This window comes from Syngnathoides biaculeatus, chromosome 17 (genome assembly GCF_019802595.1).
Source record: "Syngnathoides biaculeatus isolate LvHL_M chromosome 17, ASM1980259v1, whole genome shotgun sequence".
Classification (NCBI taxonomy): Eukaryota; Metazoa; Chordata; class Actinopteri; order Syngnathiformes; family Syngnathidae; genus Syngnathoides; species Syngnathoides biaculeatus.
This window is the reverse complement of record NC_084656.1, coordinates 14,478,876-14,497,056: the sequence shown is the minus strand read 5'-3', so window position 1 is coordinate 14,497,056 and position 18,181 is coordinate 14,478,876. Positions and strand designations below refer to the sequence as shown.

General features: G+C 39.5%; 2 protein-coding genes across 4 annotated transcripts in view; both read right to left on the bottom strand.

Annotated features, from left to right (window-relative positions):
• Window positions 1-256: 256 nt before the first annotated feature.
• On the bottom strand, window positions 257-10,903 carry LOC133491208 (probable phospholipid-transporting ATPase IM). Its single transcript, XM_061802147.1, has 28 exons — window positions 10,694-10,903; window positions 9,827-9,896; window positions 9,425-9,483; window positions 9,247-9,360; window positions 8,953-9,051; window positions 8,791-8,852; window positions 8,646-8,718; window positions 8,478-8,548; window positions 8,016-8,098; window positions 7,773-7,931; window positions 7,458-7,546; window positions 7,004-7,197; window positions 6,731-6,939; window positions 6,624-6,667; window positions 5,772-5,937; window positions 5,497-5,685; window positions 5,139-5,254; window positions 4,903-5,067; window positions 4,624-4,735; window positions 4,437-4,542; window positions 4,164-4,314; window positions 3,464-3,647; window positions 3,168-3,391; window positions 2,878-2,961; window positions 2,534-2,779; window positions 2,055-2,193; window positions 1,780-1,910; window positions 257-740 (listed from the first exon to the last, which is right to left on the bottom strand). The coding sequence occupies exons 2-28, from the start codon at window positions 9,879-9,881 to the stop codon at window positions 477-479; spliced, it is 3,588 nt and encodes a 1,195-aa protein (XP_061658131.1). The 5' UTR covers window positions 9,882-9,896; window positions 10,694-10,903; the 3' UTR covers window positions 257-476.
• A 92-nt stretch (window positions 10,904-10,995) lies between these two features.
• The window catches only part of LOC133491207 (protein unc-13 homolog B-like), a 66,548-nt gene continuing 59,362 nt past the window's right edge, over window positions 10,996-18,181 (bottom strand). For 2 of the 3 annotated variants that reach the window (XM_061802146.1, XM_061802144.1), the window contains exons 31-38: window positions 16,762-16,850; window positions 16,525-16,671; window positions 16,151-16,424; window positions 16,001-16,078; window positions 15,227-15,374; window positions 14,710-14,802; window positions 14,466-14,625; window positions 10,996-13,314 (exon numbers count right to left, since the gene is read on the bottom strand). In XM_061802146.1, coding sequence (XP_061658130.1) covers window positions 13,029-13,314; window positions 14,466-14,625; window positions 14,710-14,802; window positions 15,227-15,374; window positions 16,001-16,078; window positions 16,151-16,424; window positions 16,525-16,671; window positions 16,762-16,850 — 1,275 coding nt within the window. In that variant the 3' untranslated portion in view covers window positions 10,996-13,028. The remainder of the gene's footprint in view (window positions 13,315-14,465; window positions 14,626-14,709; window positions 14,803-15,226; window positions 15,375-16,000; window positions 16,079-16,150; window positions 16,425-16,524; window positions 16,672-16,761; window positions 16,851-18,181) is intronic. The other variant, XM_061802145.1, reaches the window with a different exon arrangement.

Below are 18,181 nucleotides of genomic sequence, written 5' to 3'. Positions count from 1 at the left end.
GTCAAATCAGACTTCTCAAATTGACTATTTACATGTCCCAGAGGCTGGAGCAAGTCCAGAGCCCAGGTGAAACATCGTGTTGCACTTGAAGTTTGAAATTGCTTCCAGAATAAATCGTCGGACGGGCTGCGCTATGGAAAAAAACTTATATAGAAAGCTAATAAATATTTGTAGAGACTGAACAAAAAATATTTTGTTGAGCTAAAAAATGAGAGACACTCTTTAATTGAGTCAAAAGAATTTATTTAGTTGAGTGAGTCGGGCTATTCCAGTACAACATTTAGGCATTCATATTTCTTGGTGAAGAATATTTGCTCCAGCAGCGTATATACAGTATACGTAGATTATAATTTAGTATAGTTTTAGATTTTAATAATTTAGTATAATTTAGTCATGGTATTCATCATTAATACCAGCTTTAGAAGAGAGATAAAATGTCCTTGAAGTCTACTCTACAAACCTTTGAACTACTAGTGTTACCGTGCTTGTTGCTCTGACTCCACTGTGTCGACTCGACAGAGTTGTGGCTGGTTTGGGGCCAAATGAGAATTAATTTGTTTGAACAAGGTGACCTGACTTGTTGGAGGATGTTTACGCAGGAATCTTCGCGATGTCACCAAATCGCCGCACCCGTGAGTATGAGAGAAGGCATAGCTCGACCGCCGAGACCTCATTCGCCTTGCTGGCAGACGCCGAGAAGGAGGACCTGGCAGTGGCTCCTCGCGCACTTTATGTCTCACCTATACAGAATAAAGTCACACCTCAAAATCTGATGCATTTGCGAAGAAAAAAAAGTAATGTTGAAGATTGTGAAGCTGAGAGAGCTGATGCCCAGGAGGTGGGGATCGGTAACGTTAGCTCCATATTGTAGCAGTAGCTGCTTGCTAGCACCCCACCAACTGGCTAGCTGCTATTAGCTCTTGTAAACAAAGGTAAAGGTATATATTGATTTGATTTTTTTTTCCAATGACTAACTTTTGCTTTAAATTAAGGGGTGTTGAAAGAGTGGCTTCTACAGCGTACAAACGTTACAGTTGTTAACTTGTGTTCCCTCTTAGGACCATTGCGAGAATAAAAATATTAATGTCTTGTGCTTTTTTTCCTTTTTTTTTTTTTTACAATATACAATATTTCCCAAGTATTTTCATAAAACTGCATGTTTGTGACATAAATCTAAAATTTCATGACACCTACACACCCGATGTATTTAGCCCGATTTCCTGTGGCTATTTAATAGATAGTGCAGCCCCAAACTCTGCTGGGACAATGATTCTGGCTTTTGGTACCATCAAAGCATTTTCACTTGTGGAGGCAGCAGTTCCTACAGTACAGTGTATGCACTCTGAAGTCGACAAATCAACTAGCGAACAAGTATGTGCCACTTATCCGAAGCCACTGGTGTCAGCTAGTTCTGTGAACAAGCTAATCTGTGCTTCTATCAAAATTTAATGTAGCTCTGCTTAACTTTTGGCTTTGACATGACAATGAAGAAGGAAGGCATGGTGATGGATGGTGATTTCATACATTTCCTTGAAAGTGTGGATCTGGATCATTGTCTATTGCAGCTAGTCATGTCATGGCCAGAGAAACTAATGTAGGGTCCTTTTAATTGTATGTAAATAATTCACAGCAACCAGCTCACAAACATTTTTAGAACTAGTCAGAAAAGAAAAGATTAATCTGGTTATTAAATTGTTGATAGTGGAGCAATCCAGAGATCCTTGTATAGAAATACATAATTGAAAAGGAAAACACACGTAACACTCAGGATCGTAATACCTTGTCATTGATACTGGGCCAAAGCTGAATGACAGTGAAACGGAAAGCCATCACCGGAAGACCACACAGGAGACAAGTCAAAAATATTGTAAGCCACACATTGGGCTGGCTCAGGGTGTTCCTCGCTGTGCCTAAAGTTTCAAATACAGGAGCCATTTATTACATAAAAAGGAATGGTAAGTATTTCCACTAGCGTGGTATTTCCGGGCTTAGTTGTCAGTGGTCTGGAATAAAAATTGCAGTAGCATTTGTTGTAAATCCTCCAAATGGCTCACCAATGAAGGGGAATACAGAGGTGAATATGGAGAATATATCGTTGCTGTGCATGGCGAACGTGGTGGCGAAGTACAGTACCAGGCTGCCCCACATAAATGAGTGGTTCACAGGTGTCCAGTAATGAGTGTCAAGACACATCTGAAACAAAAACAATAAATAACTACCAACAAGTAAATGTTATTTTAGAGCACATATAATTTCTCACTTGAAAAGTGAATGCAACATTTCAGATATTTACAATCACAGTGCAATTCGAGCAAAATCGTATGAGGTGCAAAAATGACTCAGTGTGGTCCTCCATGATGGGAGACACCAAATTTGAAAAAAATTTGACCATAATCTTTGGCTTTTTAAAAACAATAATAATAATGGTTGAAATTTGGGATTCAAATAGAGCCTTGCAATCTCTTCGGACCTTAGGAGCAAATGCTTTTGTTTTTCCAAAAGGACCATTTCATTTACATTGTGCACTTCTCACCTGGATGTTGACCACAATAAGAAGACACGTCTGCACCACTAATGCAAAGGATTGATAATCTGCAATATCTTTGCCGTTGTCTCCGACTGTGTCGTGCATGGCCGCCCACGGAACGAAGAAGACAACGAGGGAGCTGTAGCAGCTGTGAATCACGCAGCACACCATGGCTTTCTTATTAAAATAAATGTTCAGAGGCCCTGGTAAGTAGAGCTGAGGATACTGGGAACTCCAGCGGTCATTCACATCCTGCAGTAACATAAGATGGGTAGAAATGTAGAGTAAATGTAATTGCTATTACCGAAAATAAACGGCACTAAAATATGCAAGATGCTAAAGCTGCACACCTGGTCAAAGAGACTCATGCCAAGGACGGGGAGGACTGTGTATGCTACATTGTACATGCTGACGAACCACTGGTCATACACAGTCTAGAAATTAGAAGAGTCAAAGTGACCATGTTAATATATTGACTTAAATGATGAATAAATGTTTCGTTTGTACTGCGCAAAACCATTTACACTGAGAAACACTACACGACATTTATTTCACTTCTGCTATAAAACACATGATGTAGGTGTGGAATCTTTTATTATTACAGTATTATTACATTTAGTCACTCGTCAATGTCCCTCACCTGTGCTGAGAAACCGCAGAAGAAGGCATACCAGACATGAACAAAGGTGAAGGTAAAATTCTTGTAAAAGAAATACTGGAGAAACTTGCACATGCGCAGGTACGACCAGCGCCCGTGCACCAGCAGCAGGCGCTGCAGGTAGCGGAACTGGGCAAAGGAGAAGTCGCTGGACAGAACGGCCTGCATGCCCTCCTGACCACTGATACCAACGCCGATGTGTGCAGCTGTCAGATAAACACGAATAAGGCACAATGTATCCTGATCACCTCTTAGCACTGTTGCAACTGTGAGTTTACCCTTGATCATGCTGACGTCGTTGGCGCCGTCCCCAATGGCCAGAGTGACCGCCTGTTTGTATTTCTTGACCAGTTCAACAACTTGGGCTTTCTGTATTGGGGTGACCCTACAGCAAATCACAGTTTGGCACATACACGCGGTCCTCAACAGTTCCAACTCCAAACCTTTCTCCAAGGCAAAGGCCTGAGGATCAAATGGAAGATGAGGAAATTGGCTAAGGTAAAAGAAAAATAAAGAAAATGTTCTGATTTTTCTTAGAATTTTTGACATCATAATGATATAAATATAATTATTTGTATTAAATATTTATTTAATTTATCCATCCGTTTTCTGAGACGCTTATCCTCATGAGGGTTGGGGAGTGCAAGAGCCAATCCCAGCTGTCATCGGGCAGGAGGCAGGGTACACCCTGAACGGGTTGCCAGCCAATCGCCGGGCACATGGAGATAGACAACAGTTGCACCAACAATCACACCTTGGGTCAATTTAGGTTCTCCGATTAAGACATGTTTTTGGAATGTGGGAGGAAACTGGAATTCCCGGAGAAAACCCAGGCAGGCACGGGGAGAACATGCAAACTCCACACAGGCGGGGCTGGGATTTAAACCCCGATCCTCAGAATTGTGAGGCCAACGCTCTAACCAGTCGCATCACCGCCACCTTATTGACTCATTTACTTAATTATTCATTTGTTTTTACCAGGCTGTGTCCATTTATAACAAGACCATATTTGCCGTCAACTTTGTCATCATGAACGGTTTCTGTTTTGTGCAGCCACAAGAGGCCTGGACGAGCTCTGGTCACATTTGGTTCCTCTGCTGCTGCTGGACACATTTTCCTTCTTGCACTCCTAAAAACAGAACAACATTGAGGTTGCTAACGCTATGTTTTGTTTTTCAATGACGTTACTGGACTAAGTATGTTATGCTCAATACAATCAATTCATGCAACAACCTGAGATTTTGAACCTACTGAAGCTCCTCTTTGACTCCTTCTGCTGTATTTGCTGCCACGATGAACACATGCTTCATCTCCTCTTGCAGCATGTTGCAGGAATAGCCAATATTCTCTGCAGTCTCTGGTGGGAAACATTTTGGGAACATGAAGTTATTAAATCATATGAAAAAAAAAAAATTAGTCCCCGGGCAGAAAAAATAACCTTGTTTATCACCGGTCAACACCCAAATTTTGATGTCAGCTTTGGCCAGCTGCTCTATTGTCTGCGGGACACCATCCTGCAACTTGTCTTCTACAGCTGTTGCTCCCAAAAGCTGCAGTAAATCAAACGTTGGTAAAGTAAAAGTATTTGATGCACAGAAGTTTTACACCAAACTATAAGCTTATCTGTATCATAAAGAAATTGTACCAATTTTAAGTCAGCCGCTTTTACTAGATTGAAGTCAAAGTTTCAGGAAATTCAGTTATTAGTAGAACCAACCAGTAAGTCTTTCTCAATCTCTTCATACAGTCGATCAAGTTTCTCATCTCTATCTTCAATGATGGTGCTGGCCTCATGGTGACGCTGCATCCACTCCTGTACATAGTTCTCGTCCAAATCCTTGTATGCTAGAACCAAAGTCCGGAGACCATCACCTGCATATTCCTAAAATTAGAGTTAAGAACAGGAATTACAACAATGATGATTCTTCCATTCCGGAGAAAATAAAAACTCACGTTGAGGTGTCTGGTGGTGAGGGCCATCAGTGTGTTACAGGAGGTGTGGAGCCTCTCAAAAATGATGGCGTCTGCTCCTTTACAGTATAGAGTCAACTTCCCATCGGGGTTACGCACTGCATATCACAGTGAGAATATGTATGTCTGAATTCATGAAAGTCTTTACAGGAAATAATGCAAAACAAGGCCTTTTTTCATTAACCAATCAAGCACAGGGAGAAGATCTCAGCTATGAGGCAGACGTGCTCAAGACTACTCAACCGTGTTGCCTTTTTTTTTTCTATGAACTCTGCAAAGCAATAAGAGGTTCTAAGAAGTTGAACATTTGTTTCTTTTCGTCTTGTTGCCACTGTCTCACCTATAACTGACATCCTCTTGCGCACATTATTGAAGTCTAAAACAGCCAAAAGTTCATAGATGACAAGCTCGCCCATCTCCAGGACTGCGATGGTCTCCGGCGTGCGTGAACGGAACACAAATCCAAAGTTTCTCGCAGCAGTGACCAGAGCACCTTCATCAGGAGACTGCGCCTGGTAATAAAGCTCCCCTTGGAGGAAACGAGACCGACCATCAAACATGTTTTGGATTCAAAATTGAGAATGTACTTTATGCAGTAATCACAAGTCTGCTAACCTTGTCTCTTTTCCTCAGGCATCACGGTGTGGCACAAAGCCAACAAACGGAAGAAGGCCTGAGCCTCCATATTGCCCTCCTTGACAATTGCCACCAGATTGTGGTCGTGAAAGACGAACTTTGGATCGGCTAGGTGGTTCCACGAGAAGTCCACCCTTGGTGTATTCTACAGGAAGAAAGATGTCCAGTATGAAGGCAAGGTCAACAACTACAAGGCCGTGGAGGTGTCTGCAGGCCATTTGGTACCAAGGTGCGCAAAGAAAATAAGTTAAAAAAATACTTTATTGGGAGTCAGAGTCTGAAATTATTTTGAAAATTAAGCGAATCTGTCAAGACACTCATCTCAAGATGCGATAAAATAAAATAAATTAAAATAGGCCCACAAGTTAGGGAAAATGAGTAAAAAAACAAAACAAAACATGTTTTGACAGAATAACCTGGAATATTCAAGAAAAAATTAAGCTGTATTTATTTGATACCTGCATTGCCACTGAAGGTATGTGTTTATTGCCAGCCTTATGCACTCAATAATACGTCAGGACAGGCGCCCAAATAAGGCAATTAAACCATCAAAACTGCTTCACTCCATGAAATCCAACAAAGGTTAATGGAATATCTTTTGAAGAACTGAAGATTAACCCAAGATTGGATGAGCTCATTGAAGAAGTTAAAGGCTCTCTCTGTCATTAAAGCTACATTAAGCCTAATGGTTATTTCATTTTAATCATTTGTTTTTGTTTCGATGTCAAGCTGTTAAAATATTGGTTTAAATGAAACCGGTTCCTGTTGCAAAAGTGGATAGAGACAGTTGTTGTATTGATTTAAATTATGTAAACCCACAATAAATCTCACCTCTGTTATTTCAATCCTTTGTCCTGATGTGTCCAAGAGCTCCCCTTCAAAAAAAAAAAAAAATTAACATTTTCTGTTATATGTTTAGCTTTGAGTCATCTGCTCACCATAACTTTTGCCACCGATCGTGCACTTATTGAATGTCATGATGTTTTGCGTCAGGGTGCCAGTCTTGTCGCTGAAAATGTATTTGATCTGACCCAGGTCCTCATTCAGGGTGGTGGTCCTGGCCTGAGCAGGGGTGTCACTCTTGGGGTAATACATCTTCCAGTCCCAGTCAATATAGTAACTATTCACTAGACGGATGGCCTCCACGCTGAAAAACAGTGACGCGTGACACAAAACAGAAAGTGTCTTAATTATTCGGTGTCAACACATACCTGACAAAGAGAGACATGGGAACCACCGTGTTAAGGAGGATCACATAAGACCAGAAGCAGAGGAATGATGAGAGAGGAACATCGACGTCAGGTTCTGGAGGGAGGAATACAGTGAAAACTGAGCCCTCCTTCGCCTCCCAGACTGCATGACCAATGGCCAGAACGGAGCACATGGACAGCAGGAAAACAAAAATCTGATCGATGAAAGAAAAGAGACAAATAATTTATCACCTATGGCTAATTTACATTTTCTATAATGAAAATCGATGACAAGATGTCTGGATTGGTCCTAGATTGAATACAGTTTCTGTCAGACATTCATCTATAAGTTTTTTTAACGGGACAAAAGCCAATCCCAGTTCAAAGTCTTGACGTGCTTCACATACTGTAATAGATTTTCTAAATGTAATTAAACTTTTTATTGCTAACATGTATGCGTATGACTGAAACTCACACAAAGCACCAAAACATTCATGAAGTGATCCATGCTTGTCCTTTTGAATGTCGTCTTTCCACTGTTCTGCATCAGCTTCGTGTCTGGACCTGCAAAGGTAAGGGTCTCATGTTCAATTGATCCAGTTGGCAATCATGCACAGGACACATGATCAGCCAAAAATGCAACATAGGAAGCAAAAACCCATGTTCTCTTACATCCATTTGAACATCCTGTAATGTGGAATTTGACCATTATCAATGGGGGAAGATGACCTCTAAAGTCACAAAAAACCTTAACACTGAAATAAAAAAAAAAAAAAATCTCTTCACATACCTCCAAAGATAACCAGTCCAAAGCACCACTCTGTGTTTCTAAGAGTGCATCCACGTAGAAGCACTCTGCCGTTATCCAAAGCGTAACTTTGGCTATCCACCATCAGTGTCCCTTTAAAAATTTCCAGACGACTGTTTGGAGGCTCACATTTCACTTCCCCTGAGAAACATATTGTGCATGGGGTTATCCTTGTCAACGTGTTGATGGAATGTTTGAAAATGCTGTCATATTCCCAAACCTCACCATTAAACCTGGCCAGCGCTTCGGTGCTGTCTCCCATCCCTCCAGTTACAGTCAGGGCCTGTTTCACTTTCAGATTGGTTTCACTAGGGCACAGAGAGACCATGATGACATAAGAAATATGGGAAATCAGCATCCAGTTATTAGCACATGGCCACAATGCATCCCATTACAACCTTTCAAGATACTGCATATGTACAATAAATGTTCAACATCATGATCAATTTTCAATGAAAAGAACAGCTGGGGTAGGCTCCAGCTCACCAACGACCCTAATTAGCCTATAGAATACTGATGGATGAAGGTCAGCAAAATTTTAATTTGATTTACTTCACCCTTAAATACGTTTGGTCAATTTTCTACATATTTTCTGCACAAAATTGCTCAGTAAGCACTCACACACATACACACAAACAGAACCAGACGAAAACACCAACACAAAATCAAAAGACGTGGACGACATACCCATCTAATTCTGCTGTTTCAACATAAACCACATTGAGAGGCTCACTACTGGAGAGCAAAAGAAGGTCTGCCTGAAAAACAAATACATATAGAAAATAGCAAAACACTATATGCTAAAAATGTTTGGACCTCCATGTAATTATGGTGACTCAATGCTGTGGGACTTACTGTGACAAACTGATTATTTTCCAGTTTAATGACATCTCCAACCTGAACATTCATCCATTTTTCAGTCCTAAATCTGACAAAATTAAACCATAAGGCCAAAAATAACAATGAAACATCATGATTTGTAAACGGGCAAATGACTCACTCGCCATCAACGAGGATCCTCACTTCACGGTTATTCACTTCATTGTCACTTTTGTGCCTTTTCTGTTCATTAAAAGGGAGAAAGATAAAGAAGCGTGAGATGTTGCTGTAGGTTGGTAAAAAAGACCACAGTGGATTGGATTATTTTTTTTTGTTCGCTCACTATGTCATCTGTGGCATCTTTGACCGCCGTTATGGACAGCACCAAAATGAGAAGGGCAGCTGTGGTAAACCAGGCAAGCGAGGAGATTTGTGGGATGAGCTATGAAAAGGCACACATGCACATACACTGGAAATAAATCTATTTAAAAATCGCAGGAAACATTTTGGGGCCTACTGTACGGGTAGATTGAACCATGCAGCTATGCATTTGTTGACGGATTAAGCCCACATGAACTTTGTTGCAGCATTAGAGAAGGAACTCATAAAAACAAATACAGTACCGTGGCAAGCCTACCTGAAGAGTAAACAGGAAGAGGAAGAAGCAATTAGCGAGCCTCCTGAACTGCTCAAAAAGGTTAAGTGGCAGAAAGGTGAAGATGTTGTACTTGGATGTCTTGATGGCATTGTTCTGTAAAAAGATTTGACGAATGAGCTACATTGCCGCTGTGATTTCTTACATCTTCTGTACTCACAGCATAGCGGTAAGAAAGGTTGAAAGTTCTGTCATTGGCTCGTAAGTGTCTCTCCACTTCTGTCAATAAGAAAAAAAATACAAAAGATTATCTTAAAAATAAAACAATTTTACAAATTAATTAAATTAAATTTAAAATTAGGTACAGAAGTATGGTAACTGGAGGAGGGGACTGAGGACACAACCCTGAGGAGTGCCCGTGTTGTGCCCCCTTCTTACATTCTGGGGTCTGTTGCTGAGTTTCGTATTATGTTAAGGGTCATCCTTCATCTGCACTTGCAGTTCTATTTTGCAGCATTAGGTTGAATATGAATGGAGCCCAATTCATAACCCATACATCCCCTGACATTATTCAAATATTTGAGCATTGAAGTATAGAAAAAATGTATTTAAAAACACTCACCTTGCTTATTCTGCTGCCTACACAACTGACCAATGTAGGACACCACTGATCCCATCTTATCTTGGTTACTCTGAATTAAACGTGGAGGAAATAAAGAATTATTGTCTTTTATAGCGTTCTATTGCAGTGGTAACTACACATTTTATTATTCTGAATGTTCTGTAATTTGTAGACAAGTGATGTTTTATCAGTTCAGAACCATTAAACACATGGAGAAAAAAAAAAAAAAAAATCAACACGCTTTTAGGGACGCTGTCAGGGACCCTTGTCAACAACGGCTACACAAAAGCAGTCCAATTTCCTCTGATGGTACGGGAACATAAATGCAAGTTAAAGACTTAATTGATGCTGCAATAATGTTGGACCTTTACTCGTTAAAGCTTTGACTGAAGATTTATCGCCAGAAAGATAACGGTGATATGACGTGAGGCTTTTGACCTCGTCAGGAAACTTTGTTAATGCCAGTGTCTGCAAACGGTCACTTTAAACCTTTCTACCTTGCTTTCTATACAAGAGCTGCTGAAACAGTGGATATTGTTTGCAACGATCATTTAGGTGCTATTGTTTTCTAAATATTAAAGATTCGACATTTGGGATGATTCTATTTTATTCAATCTGAAACCCAAACTTTGTTCTAAGTTACAGTTTCACCTCTTTTACCCAGATAAACCATGGACATTGAAAATTATGATTGTGTATTCTCTCTATTGCTGATTTCTAGAGAGATGCAATTTAGTCATGTCCAATGCAAAACAGTGTTGTTTCACTACTTGCAAATAGACACGATTGTCCCAGTATTTTTTTTTTATAACATAAAACCAAAAAATATATACAGTAACTAATGAAATCAGATCATTGTGCACTCACGAACTTTCAGACTCCAGACCGGTACAAGGTGGAGAACCTGGTGGTTCTGCTGGGGCACCCAGCAAGACGGAGGAGGCTTGCGGTGAGAGCAGAACCACCTATTAATGTTTTTCTGTTCACAAATGAGGAGCTGGGATTCCAGTGAGCCTCCCTGCTAGGAGCTATAGTTCACAATGAAGCAATCTTTGAACTTGGATAATGACACAGCATTGGCAGTTAAAAAAAAAAAAAAAAAAAAAAAAGATTAACAGCTCCCTCATACTGTAGTTACTTTGTTGTGAGAGATGTAATATTTTGCTCGGTGAGAACCCAACTACTATGAAAAATTGTACTGTAAAAAAGTATATTAGGAGTAATAATAGCTGAATTTGGGTGAAAGGCAGCGTACACCTAATGGTCACGGTGCATGTCATTCACACAAAAGGAGATATACAAGAATTTAAAAAGGTGAAATCTAAAATGCCAAAATACATCATACAAAAAGTGTGAGAAAGAAAAAAAGAGAAGAAAAAGGAAAAAAAAGAAAAGAAAAAACATCACATCACATACACCTTAAGATTATGCATAAACTTTGATAATCATCATTTTTCAAAAAAAAAAAAAAAAAAAATCAGGTACACATTTTTATATATGGATACTTTATAGAAAATTCATCAGAATGTTTACATGACAACAAGGTGGACAGTGACAAATACGATTTCAAAATTTACTGTATGTGTTAGCGGACTGTGAAGTTGCAAAATTCAACATCCAGATTTCTTTTTAAATGGCACAAGGAGCATGTGCAGTATATTAAATAGTCTATTTCGTTTCTACAGGTCATTTGGTCAAAGAAAACTGTCCCAATATTGAGGTTCTCATATTGCAAAAACAGCCTTCATTCTGAGTGACATTTTCAACATTTCTCCATCAGTTATGAAAAAAATGGCACACATGGATTAGTGTTAATCAAATAAATATATCCATCATATTGTTTCCAAATTAAAAACATAATACACAAACATACATGATAAAACACAGAAAAAAACATCTCAAAATTGAGCTAAATTGAAAAAAAAAAAAAAGGAATATTACTTGGGATACAAGAATGGGCTAAGAGGTAGAAAACCACAGCGTGGACAGGCAAAATATAGAGCATGATTTGAAAAAGCTTTAAAATATAAACATTACAAATCACAATAAGGCAACTGAAAGCATGAGCTGATGAAAACAGAACCAGAAAGCCGGTTTGGGGACAAATTTATGAATAAACCTACACAGATTATTCACATTTTTGGGAGTCCTAAAGTTTTAGAAGCTTAGTTTTTCCTTCATTTAAGAATTTTTGAAAGCAGTGGACTGTGAAGACTGTGAAAGTCCAAGACTGTGTCTCCAAAATATTTCCTGTATGGAAGCATCGTTGTTTAATGTTTCCGCAGTCAGCCTCTAACTCTTGTCAGACAACTATGTGTAAATCATTCATAACACTTTAAAAAAATGAACTCAGAAGTTGTGCTGCTAAATTCAAAAAAGTTTTTTCCCTCCAGTTTTGGAAGAAAATGTTCAATAGTTGAGATTTAATAATTCCTTCACATATAGAGCGAGAGAGAGCGAGAGAGAGAGAAAATCAATTTCATAGCAAACACAAAGCTGTAAAGTAATTGTGAGGGCTGTCTTTACTGCCTGTAAAGTTATTTTCTTTACAACTTATAACAACCCTGCAGGAACAACTGTGCAATTTCATCGACATATACTACATGTAGTGGGACACAAAAATAAATAAAATCTAAAAATATAAATAAAACGTACTGTACTCTCTACCAATGTTGCACATTCCGTATCAACCACTTACATTATGATAATAATACTGGAGAATATCAGGGATTATTTTCATTGCAGTTAAAAAAAAATAATAAAATAAAAATGGCACAAGTCACATAAACTCATCCAGTGGTTAGAAATACTACTAAATTACCTTTTTCTTGAAATAATAGCCCCATTCGATCCTCTTTGACACTGTATGAGACAAAATTGATTGTCATCTTTACCTTGCTCAAAAGCACGACAGCGGACCTTGAGCATTCAAACGACTTCATTTGACACATTCACAGTTTTAATTTATGGGTGTAAGGCATGAAATACGGTGGCAGTGGTTGGTTGGAGGAGATTGGCTGGGGTTATTGTATAACACTCTGGAAGTGCAGGAAGTTGAGATAATGGAATGAGCACACAGCTAATGAGAGATGAGAAGATGTGTGAAGTTGAGGAACACAAAGTGAGTCTGTGCAACTACCTAATGGGATAATGCATTAGTGATCTACATAGGGTGCCACCAAACAGTCCATTATTTTGAACCTTATCTGCCCTCTTCGGCTGATCTAGTTTCCGATTTTAGACGCACAAATTCCTTGGCCACGTCGTCATTAGAACGTTGTGACAAGATCCGCAAGGCAGTGAGGCCCGTGTTGTCCATATGAATGCACTGACCGAGTGGGCACCAGCAGGCACAGTTGCCTTTCTCCATGATGTCTCTTAATTGGATCACGGACAAGCCAACCACCCGGTCCGCTCGACCGAAGCAGTAGTCCTTGACGCACACTTGCAGCTCGTAGCATTCAAACCCATCCTGGTTTCCTAGGCCACTGTGGAAAGAGAGATTCAAATAGTACTGCTTGATTCAAGTGAGACATCAGATTTTATTCCTGTCAAGTAGCACGACTTGGATGTTGCATGGCACCATAAATAGAGGTCGGGACGCAAATGGAACTGGATTTGTTAAGCTCCGAATCAGGCCACTTCCAAATGTGTTTAAAAATTCAATATGACATGAAATAGACAGGAGATTGCAGATTGGGTGTGCCCTGTCAAAACTATTTCATCCCTTACCTTGACTTCATCAATTGTACTTGTCAGAGTAGTTTTAATGCAACATATATTTTACTTGAGGATTTTACAAGAAGAAACCTACTTAGAGTAAATGACATACATTCTGCTGGCTACTTATTACTTTTACTTAACTATTTTTTCTTGCACGAGCTACAGTATGTTTTGCTTTATCAGAGACGATGAAAAACAAACCCCTCAATAATTACAACGGCTGTTACAGAAATCATCCCTGTTAAACCCCATTTAATACCAAAAATGTAGTCTAAGTCTTTTAGAACCTGATTATCTTATCCTAAAGATGTAGTTTTATGTCCTTTACGTTTTTTTTTTTTTTTGTGCGTCAAAGGCTTCAGAAGGGGACTAATATCACATCTCTTCAGAGGATTTACCCTGAGAGGAATTTTAATCTCCATAAAATGGACACTAGATGGCAGCAGTGTATCATGCAACTTAGAACTTGGTATAACTTAACTAATGTTGTACCACAAATTACTAACGAATAAATAACAGGTAGAAACAAACTTCTTTTGCCTGAAAGATGGAAATCTAATCTTTTTTAGTGGGTGTCCCACACACAACCATAGAACACAATATTCTGCGTGCCTTGAAAGATCGGTCAAATTCCTCTAAAATAGCCAGTATCGAGGGAGGGGGTTCTCATTTGAAAAAGGGCCAGTATTAAATTTGTTGTCAGGTTTATGCTGACATTTATGTAAATCATCAACATGTTTCAAAAGAGAGCACTGTGATGACGTGATAGGCATGTGCTGAGTGTGTTAGTGACTGCTGTTACACGAGGAGAGTCATTGAGGGCAACAAACACACAAAACTTTAATTTGTATTATTGGAAACTAACAATTCCGTGCAGTTTGAAAAGCTACGACAACAATGCAATTGGTATACTTACAAGTGGAAGGTCTCATTGAACTTGGGAGACCAGGTGTTGTTCTTGGATTTGGTCTGAAATTTACGTTTCTTGTCACTTAAGTGTGGTCCAATCATAGTGAGCTCCACAAAAGGCCGGAACATTCCAGGTGTCTGCCATTTCAAATCGGTGGCTGCCACAACTGAGGGAAAGCAATGCAACCAGTGAGCGAGCGTGGTAGAAAGACAGAAACCTTTTTAAGGGCATTGTGTGAGTTCTCTATAACCTTTGGCGGAAACTTTGCGCTCGCCACTTTTAGGATGAGTGTGGAGCTCAACCTGGACGGACACCTCGCCAATCGGGTCGGACACACCTGAGCCTATTCGAATGCAAAGCCACATAGTAAATTAATGACTTTTATTGAGCCTTCTTGAAAAAAAAGTTGGATTTGAATTACTGAGTTGGGAGGCGATGAGGATGCATTTTGAGGTTGTTGTTAATGGTCTCTCCACTTTAGTGGCACACAATGATAACAAATACATAGTGACAGGGAGATGGGAGAGCTGACTACCTCTCTGATGAGGAAACCTACCCCTGGTGGGCTGTATTTTTTCATTGGGAGTTAACCTAATACCCTTTCCATTGTGCACTGGCACACATGCAGCAGAGGAAATAAAGAGAAGACAGCAATAACTAGTCAACACAGTTCAGTGTGGAAAAATACGTTGAGACAATGCTGGCATAACACAGTTGACACAGCACCCTCTAAAGGTTAATAAGGGGAAATGTTTTTCATTGCCTACCTTGGGCAAGTTGGCTGGCTACAAACGTCTTAATGAGCGTGTCAGTGGTCTGAGTGTAGAGGGAGAGGGTGTGGCGAAGTGAGGACAGCTCAGGACTCTTCTCCAGGAAGGCCTTCTTCAGACCATTCCCTCCTGCATGGAAATATTGCTGCAAGGAAAAACAAAACACAAATCCAATTTTTCACACTGCTGTTAAAGTGGTCTTTTGCCCGTGTCGCTGTTTAGTATGAACTCTTAATAATCATGTTTGCAGAAATCCACATCAGTGTAATGCACAGAGACAAAGCAATTGTCAGTAGCAAATGCAAATATATTTGGTCTCTACCATCTTTGCTGGTTAGATCCATTTTTTTTACAGATACATTGGCAGGTCAATTTATTAAGTACACCTACGTCCAATGACATTCAATACAATAGTTTTTACAAAGATATAATCGTTTAGATTGACAAGGTCAGAGAGGTATTAATGTAACATTTATTATTGTGATTGTTGGAATTTACAGTCATGGACAACTATGCAATATTATGAGTGAAACTGTTTCTCAAATTCTGAAACTTTCATAACCCTATAATAGCCCGAATTCACCTCAATGGGATACAAAACATGCTCACACTAAGTTACAGTAGTAATCAAAATGCATGCTCAAACTTGCCAAAATCAAATATTTTATTCACATTCACACTCCATTAAAGAAACCTTCCGATGAAGACAATTGGTAGGTGATAGCTGATAACATGACTGATCTAAAGTGTACCCAGATTAAGTCATCTGACCTTTATCGTGTCCAGTGCAACATCCATAACAGCACACTGCCTCGGAGACAGGCTCTTCGCCTCCCCTGCCATATGATCCTACACAAAGAGGTTAGTTGCACTAGTGTACAAAAAGTCACTCAAAATGAGACACTATATTGGACCACTTACTTTGAGTTTGGAGAGTTGACCGAGTTCTTTTGCAGCTGAGAGAATCTGTGCACCCTTAAAAAAAGAAAGAAAAAAAAAGAAAACTCCAATAAATGAACATAATAATGCATTCCAACCGAATCCAAAGATATAAACATGCATAAAACATACAAAGGTGTCATTGCACTGGGGGAGGACGATCGTCTTCTCCAGGTTGGTCATCACAATCCTCCACAGCTCCTTGAGCACACGCTTCAAAACAGTCTTCTCACAAATGGTTGCAAACAGCGTCAACCTGAAGAATCATGGACATGTCAGGAAAATGGGCTTGAATCTGATCATATTGTGTAAATGGCGAATCATCACACAAACTATTGTGTAAGAGAGCAACTTACTTCCCATCCAGGAAATCCATAAGTGGCCTGAGCACGTTATCAGAGTCGGCCTCCACCTGGTCTTTGGTGTTGGCATTGAGAGGCCCTTTTATCTGATATAGCAGAGATGCCATCTGGCGCATGCAGTCATTGATGCAGCTCTGGAAACTGACAGTTCACAAGGATGTCAGCATAAATACGTGTGGAATCAAGTGTGTAACCGACACATATACTTGGAAATGTGGGCAGGTGTTCTACCTGTTCCCAAATGTACCGCTGAGCTCATCCAGCACACTGTTGAGCTTAACCTGCAGGTTGTTCAGCAGATCACTCGCCTCTGTGTCCATCTGCAGAAAAAATACAAAATGAACAAGTATTTTTTGACGCGAGACAGAGAATGTAAATACACCAGCGACATATGGTACCCCTGCAAAGTACAACGATACCATACACTTTTAAAAGGATAGAAAAAGGTATTCTTGCTGGCAGCATATTAAATTTATTTACTGCCTATGACAACGATAAACATTATGTACTTTATGCACATAAACCGTGACGGCCGTTAGTGAATGCGAGCAACTGGATATTCTTTGTTTAAAAAATGTAACACTGACAATGCAGCTACCAATTGATGAAACCAAAGTGAAGTTTCCAGTGGAATAAAACTACATAAGCTGACAGTCACCATACATTTAGAATGAATCCTCATTCTAATACTTGCAGCAAAGCAAACCAATAAATAATTGGAATATTAGAATAAAACAGATGTTTCGATTAGTATGCAGGAGAAAGGAAAAGGAACATTTCGCTACAGTATACAGTAGTTAATACAGACATACAAAGGCAACATCTGAATAAATATGATGTTGTGTGACTCTACTTCAGAGTAAGAGTTACTCAGTGGTAAAGGAAGGAATATTGATACATTTCTAGTAGGTGGCACTGTGGGAAGGCTTCAGGGGAGGAATGGCACTTACAAATGGATAACGTCGTGGTTCTTACCTTCTTCACTGGAGTGTCCATCTTATTGTGGTATGAATGTTAGACAATGTTTTATTCAAATAAATAAATATATAAATAAATATATACTGTATGTTAATGTTTAAGTCATACCCACCTTCTCCCCATCAGTCTATTGCAAAATATATTTGAGGGAGGGAACGGACACAAATTAAGAAAAGAGAGATCAGTGGTTGAAAGCTGTTAGAAAGGAAATGAGTGAATAGATTTGGGGGAAGGCCATGAAGCTGACTGACTTGATGACTTGTCACCAGAAATTACCCTTCAAATTATACACCCAGTGAAATTCCACAGCAGTTTCGTTGTGAATGTATTAATGATGTTGCTGGGAGCAGAAATAGGGTGGAAACAATTCACATGGATGCTGTGGGCTACACTGAAGACTGCAACAAACCTCAACCTGAATTTTGTCCCCTTCCTCCCTTACTTGCTCTTCCTCCTCCTCTTCCTCCTCACTTTCTTCAAACTAACAGAGGCAGTGAAAAGATGATGTTTCATTGGCAAAACCACAATCAAGAAATTAGGTGGTTAAAAGATCTAATCTGATTCAATGCAAACATGTATCACAGACATGTTTGCATATACTCTACAATAACTTGCCTGGCATGTTAGCATTCTATTGTTGCACTAGGGGGAAAAAGAAAAAGCAAAACATCAT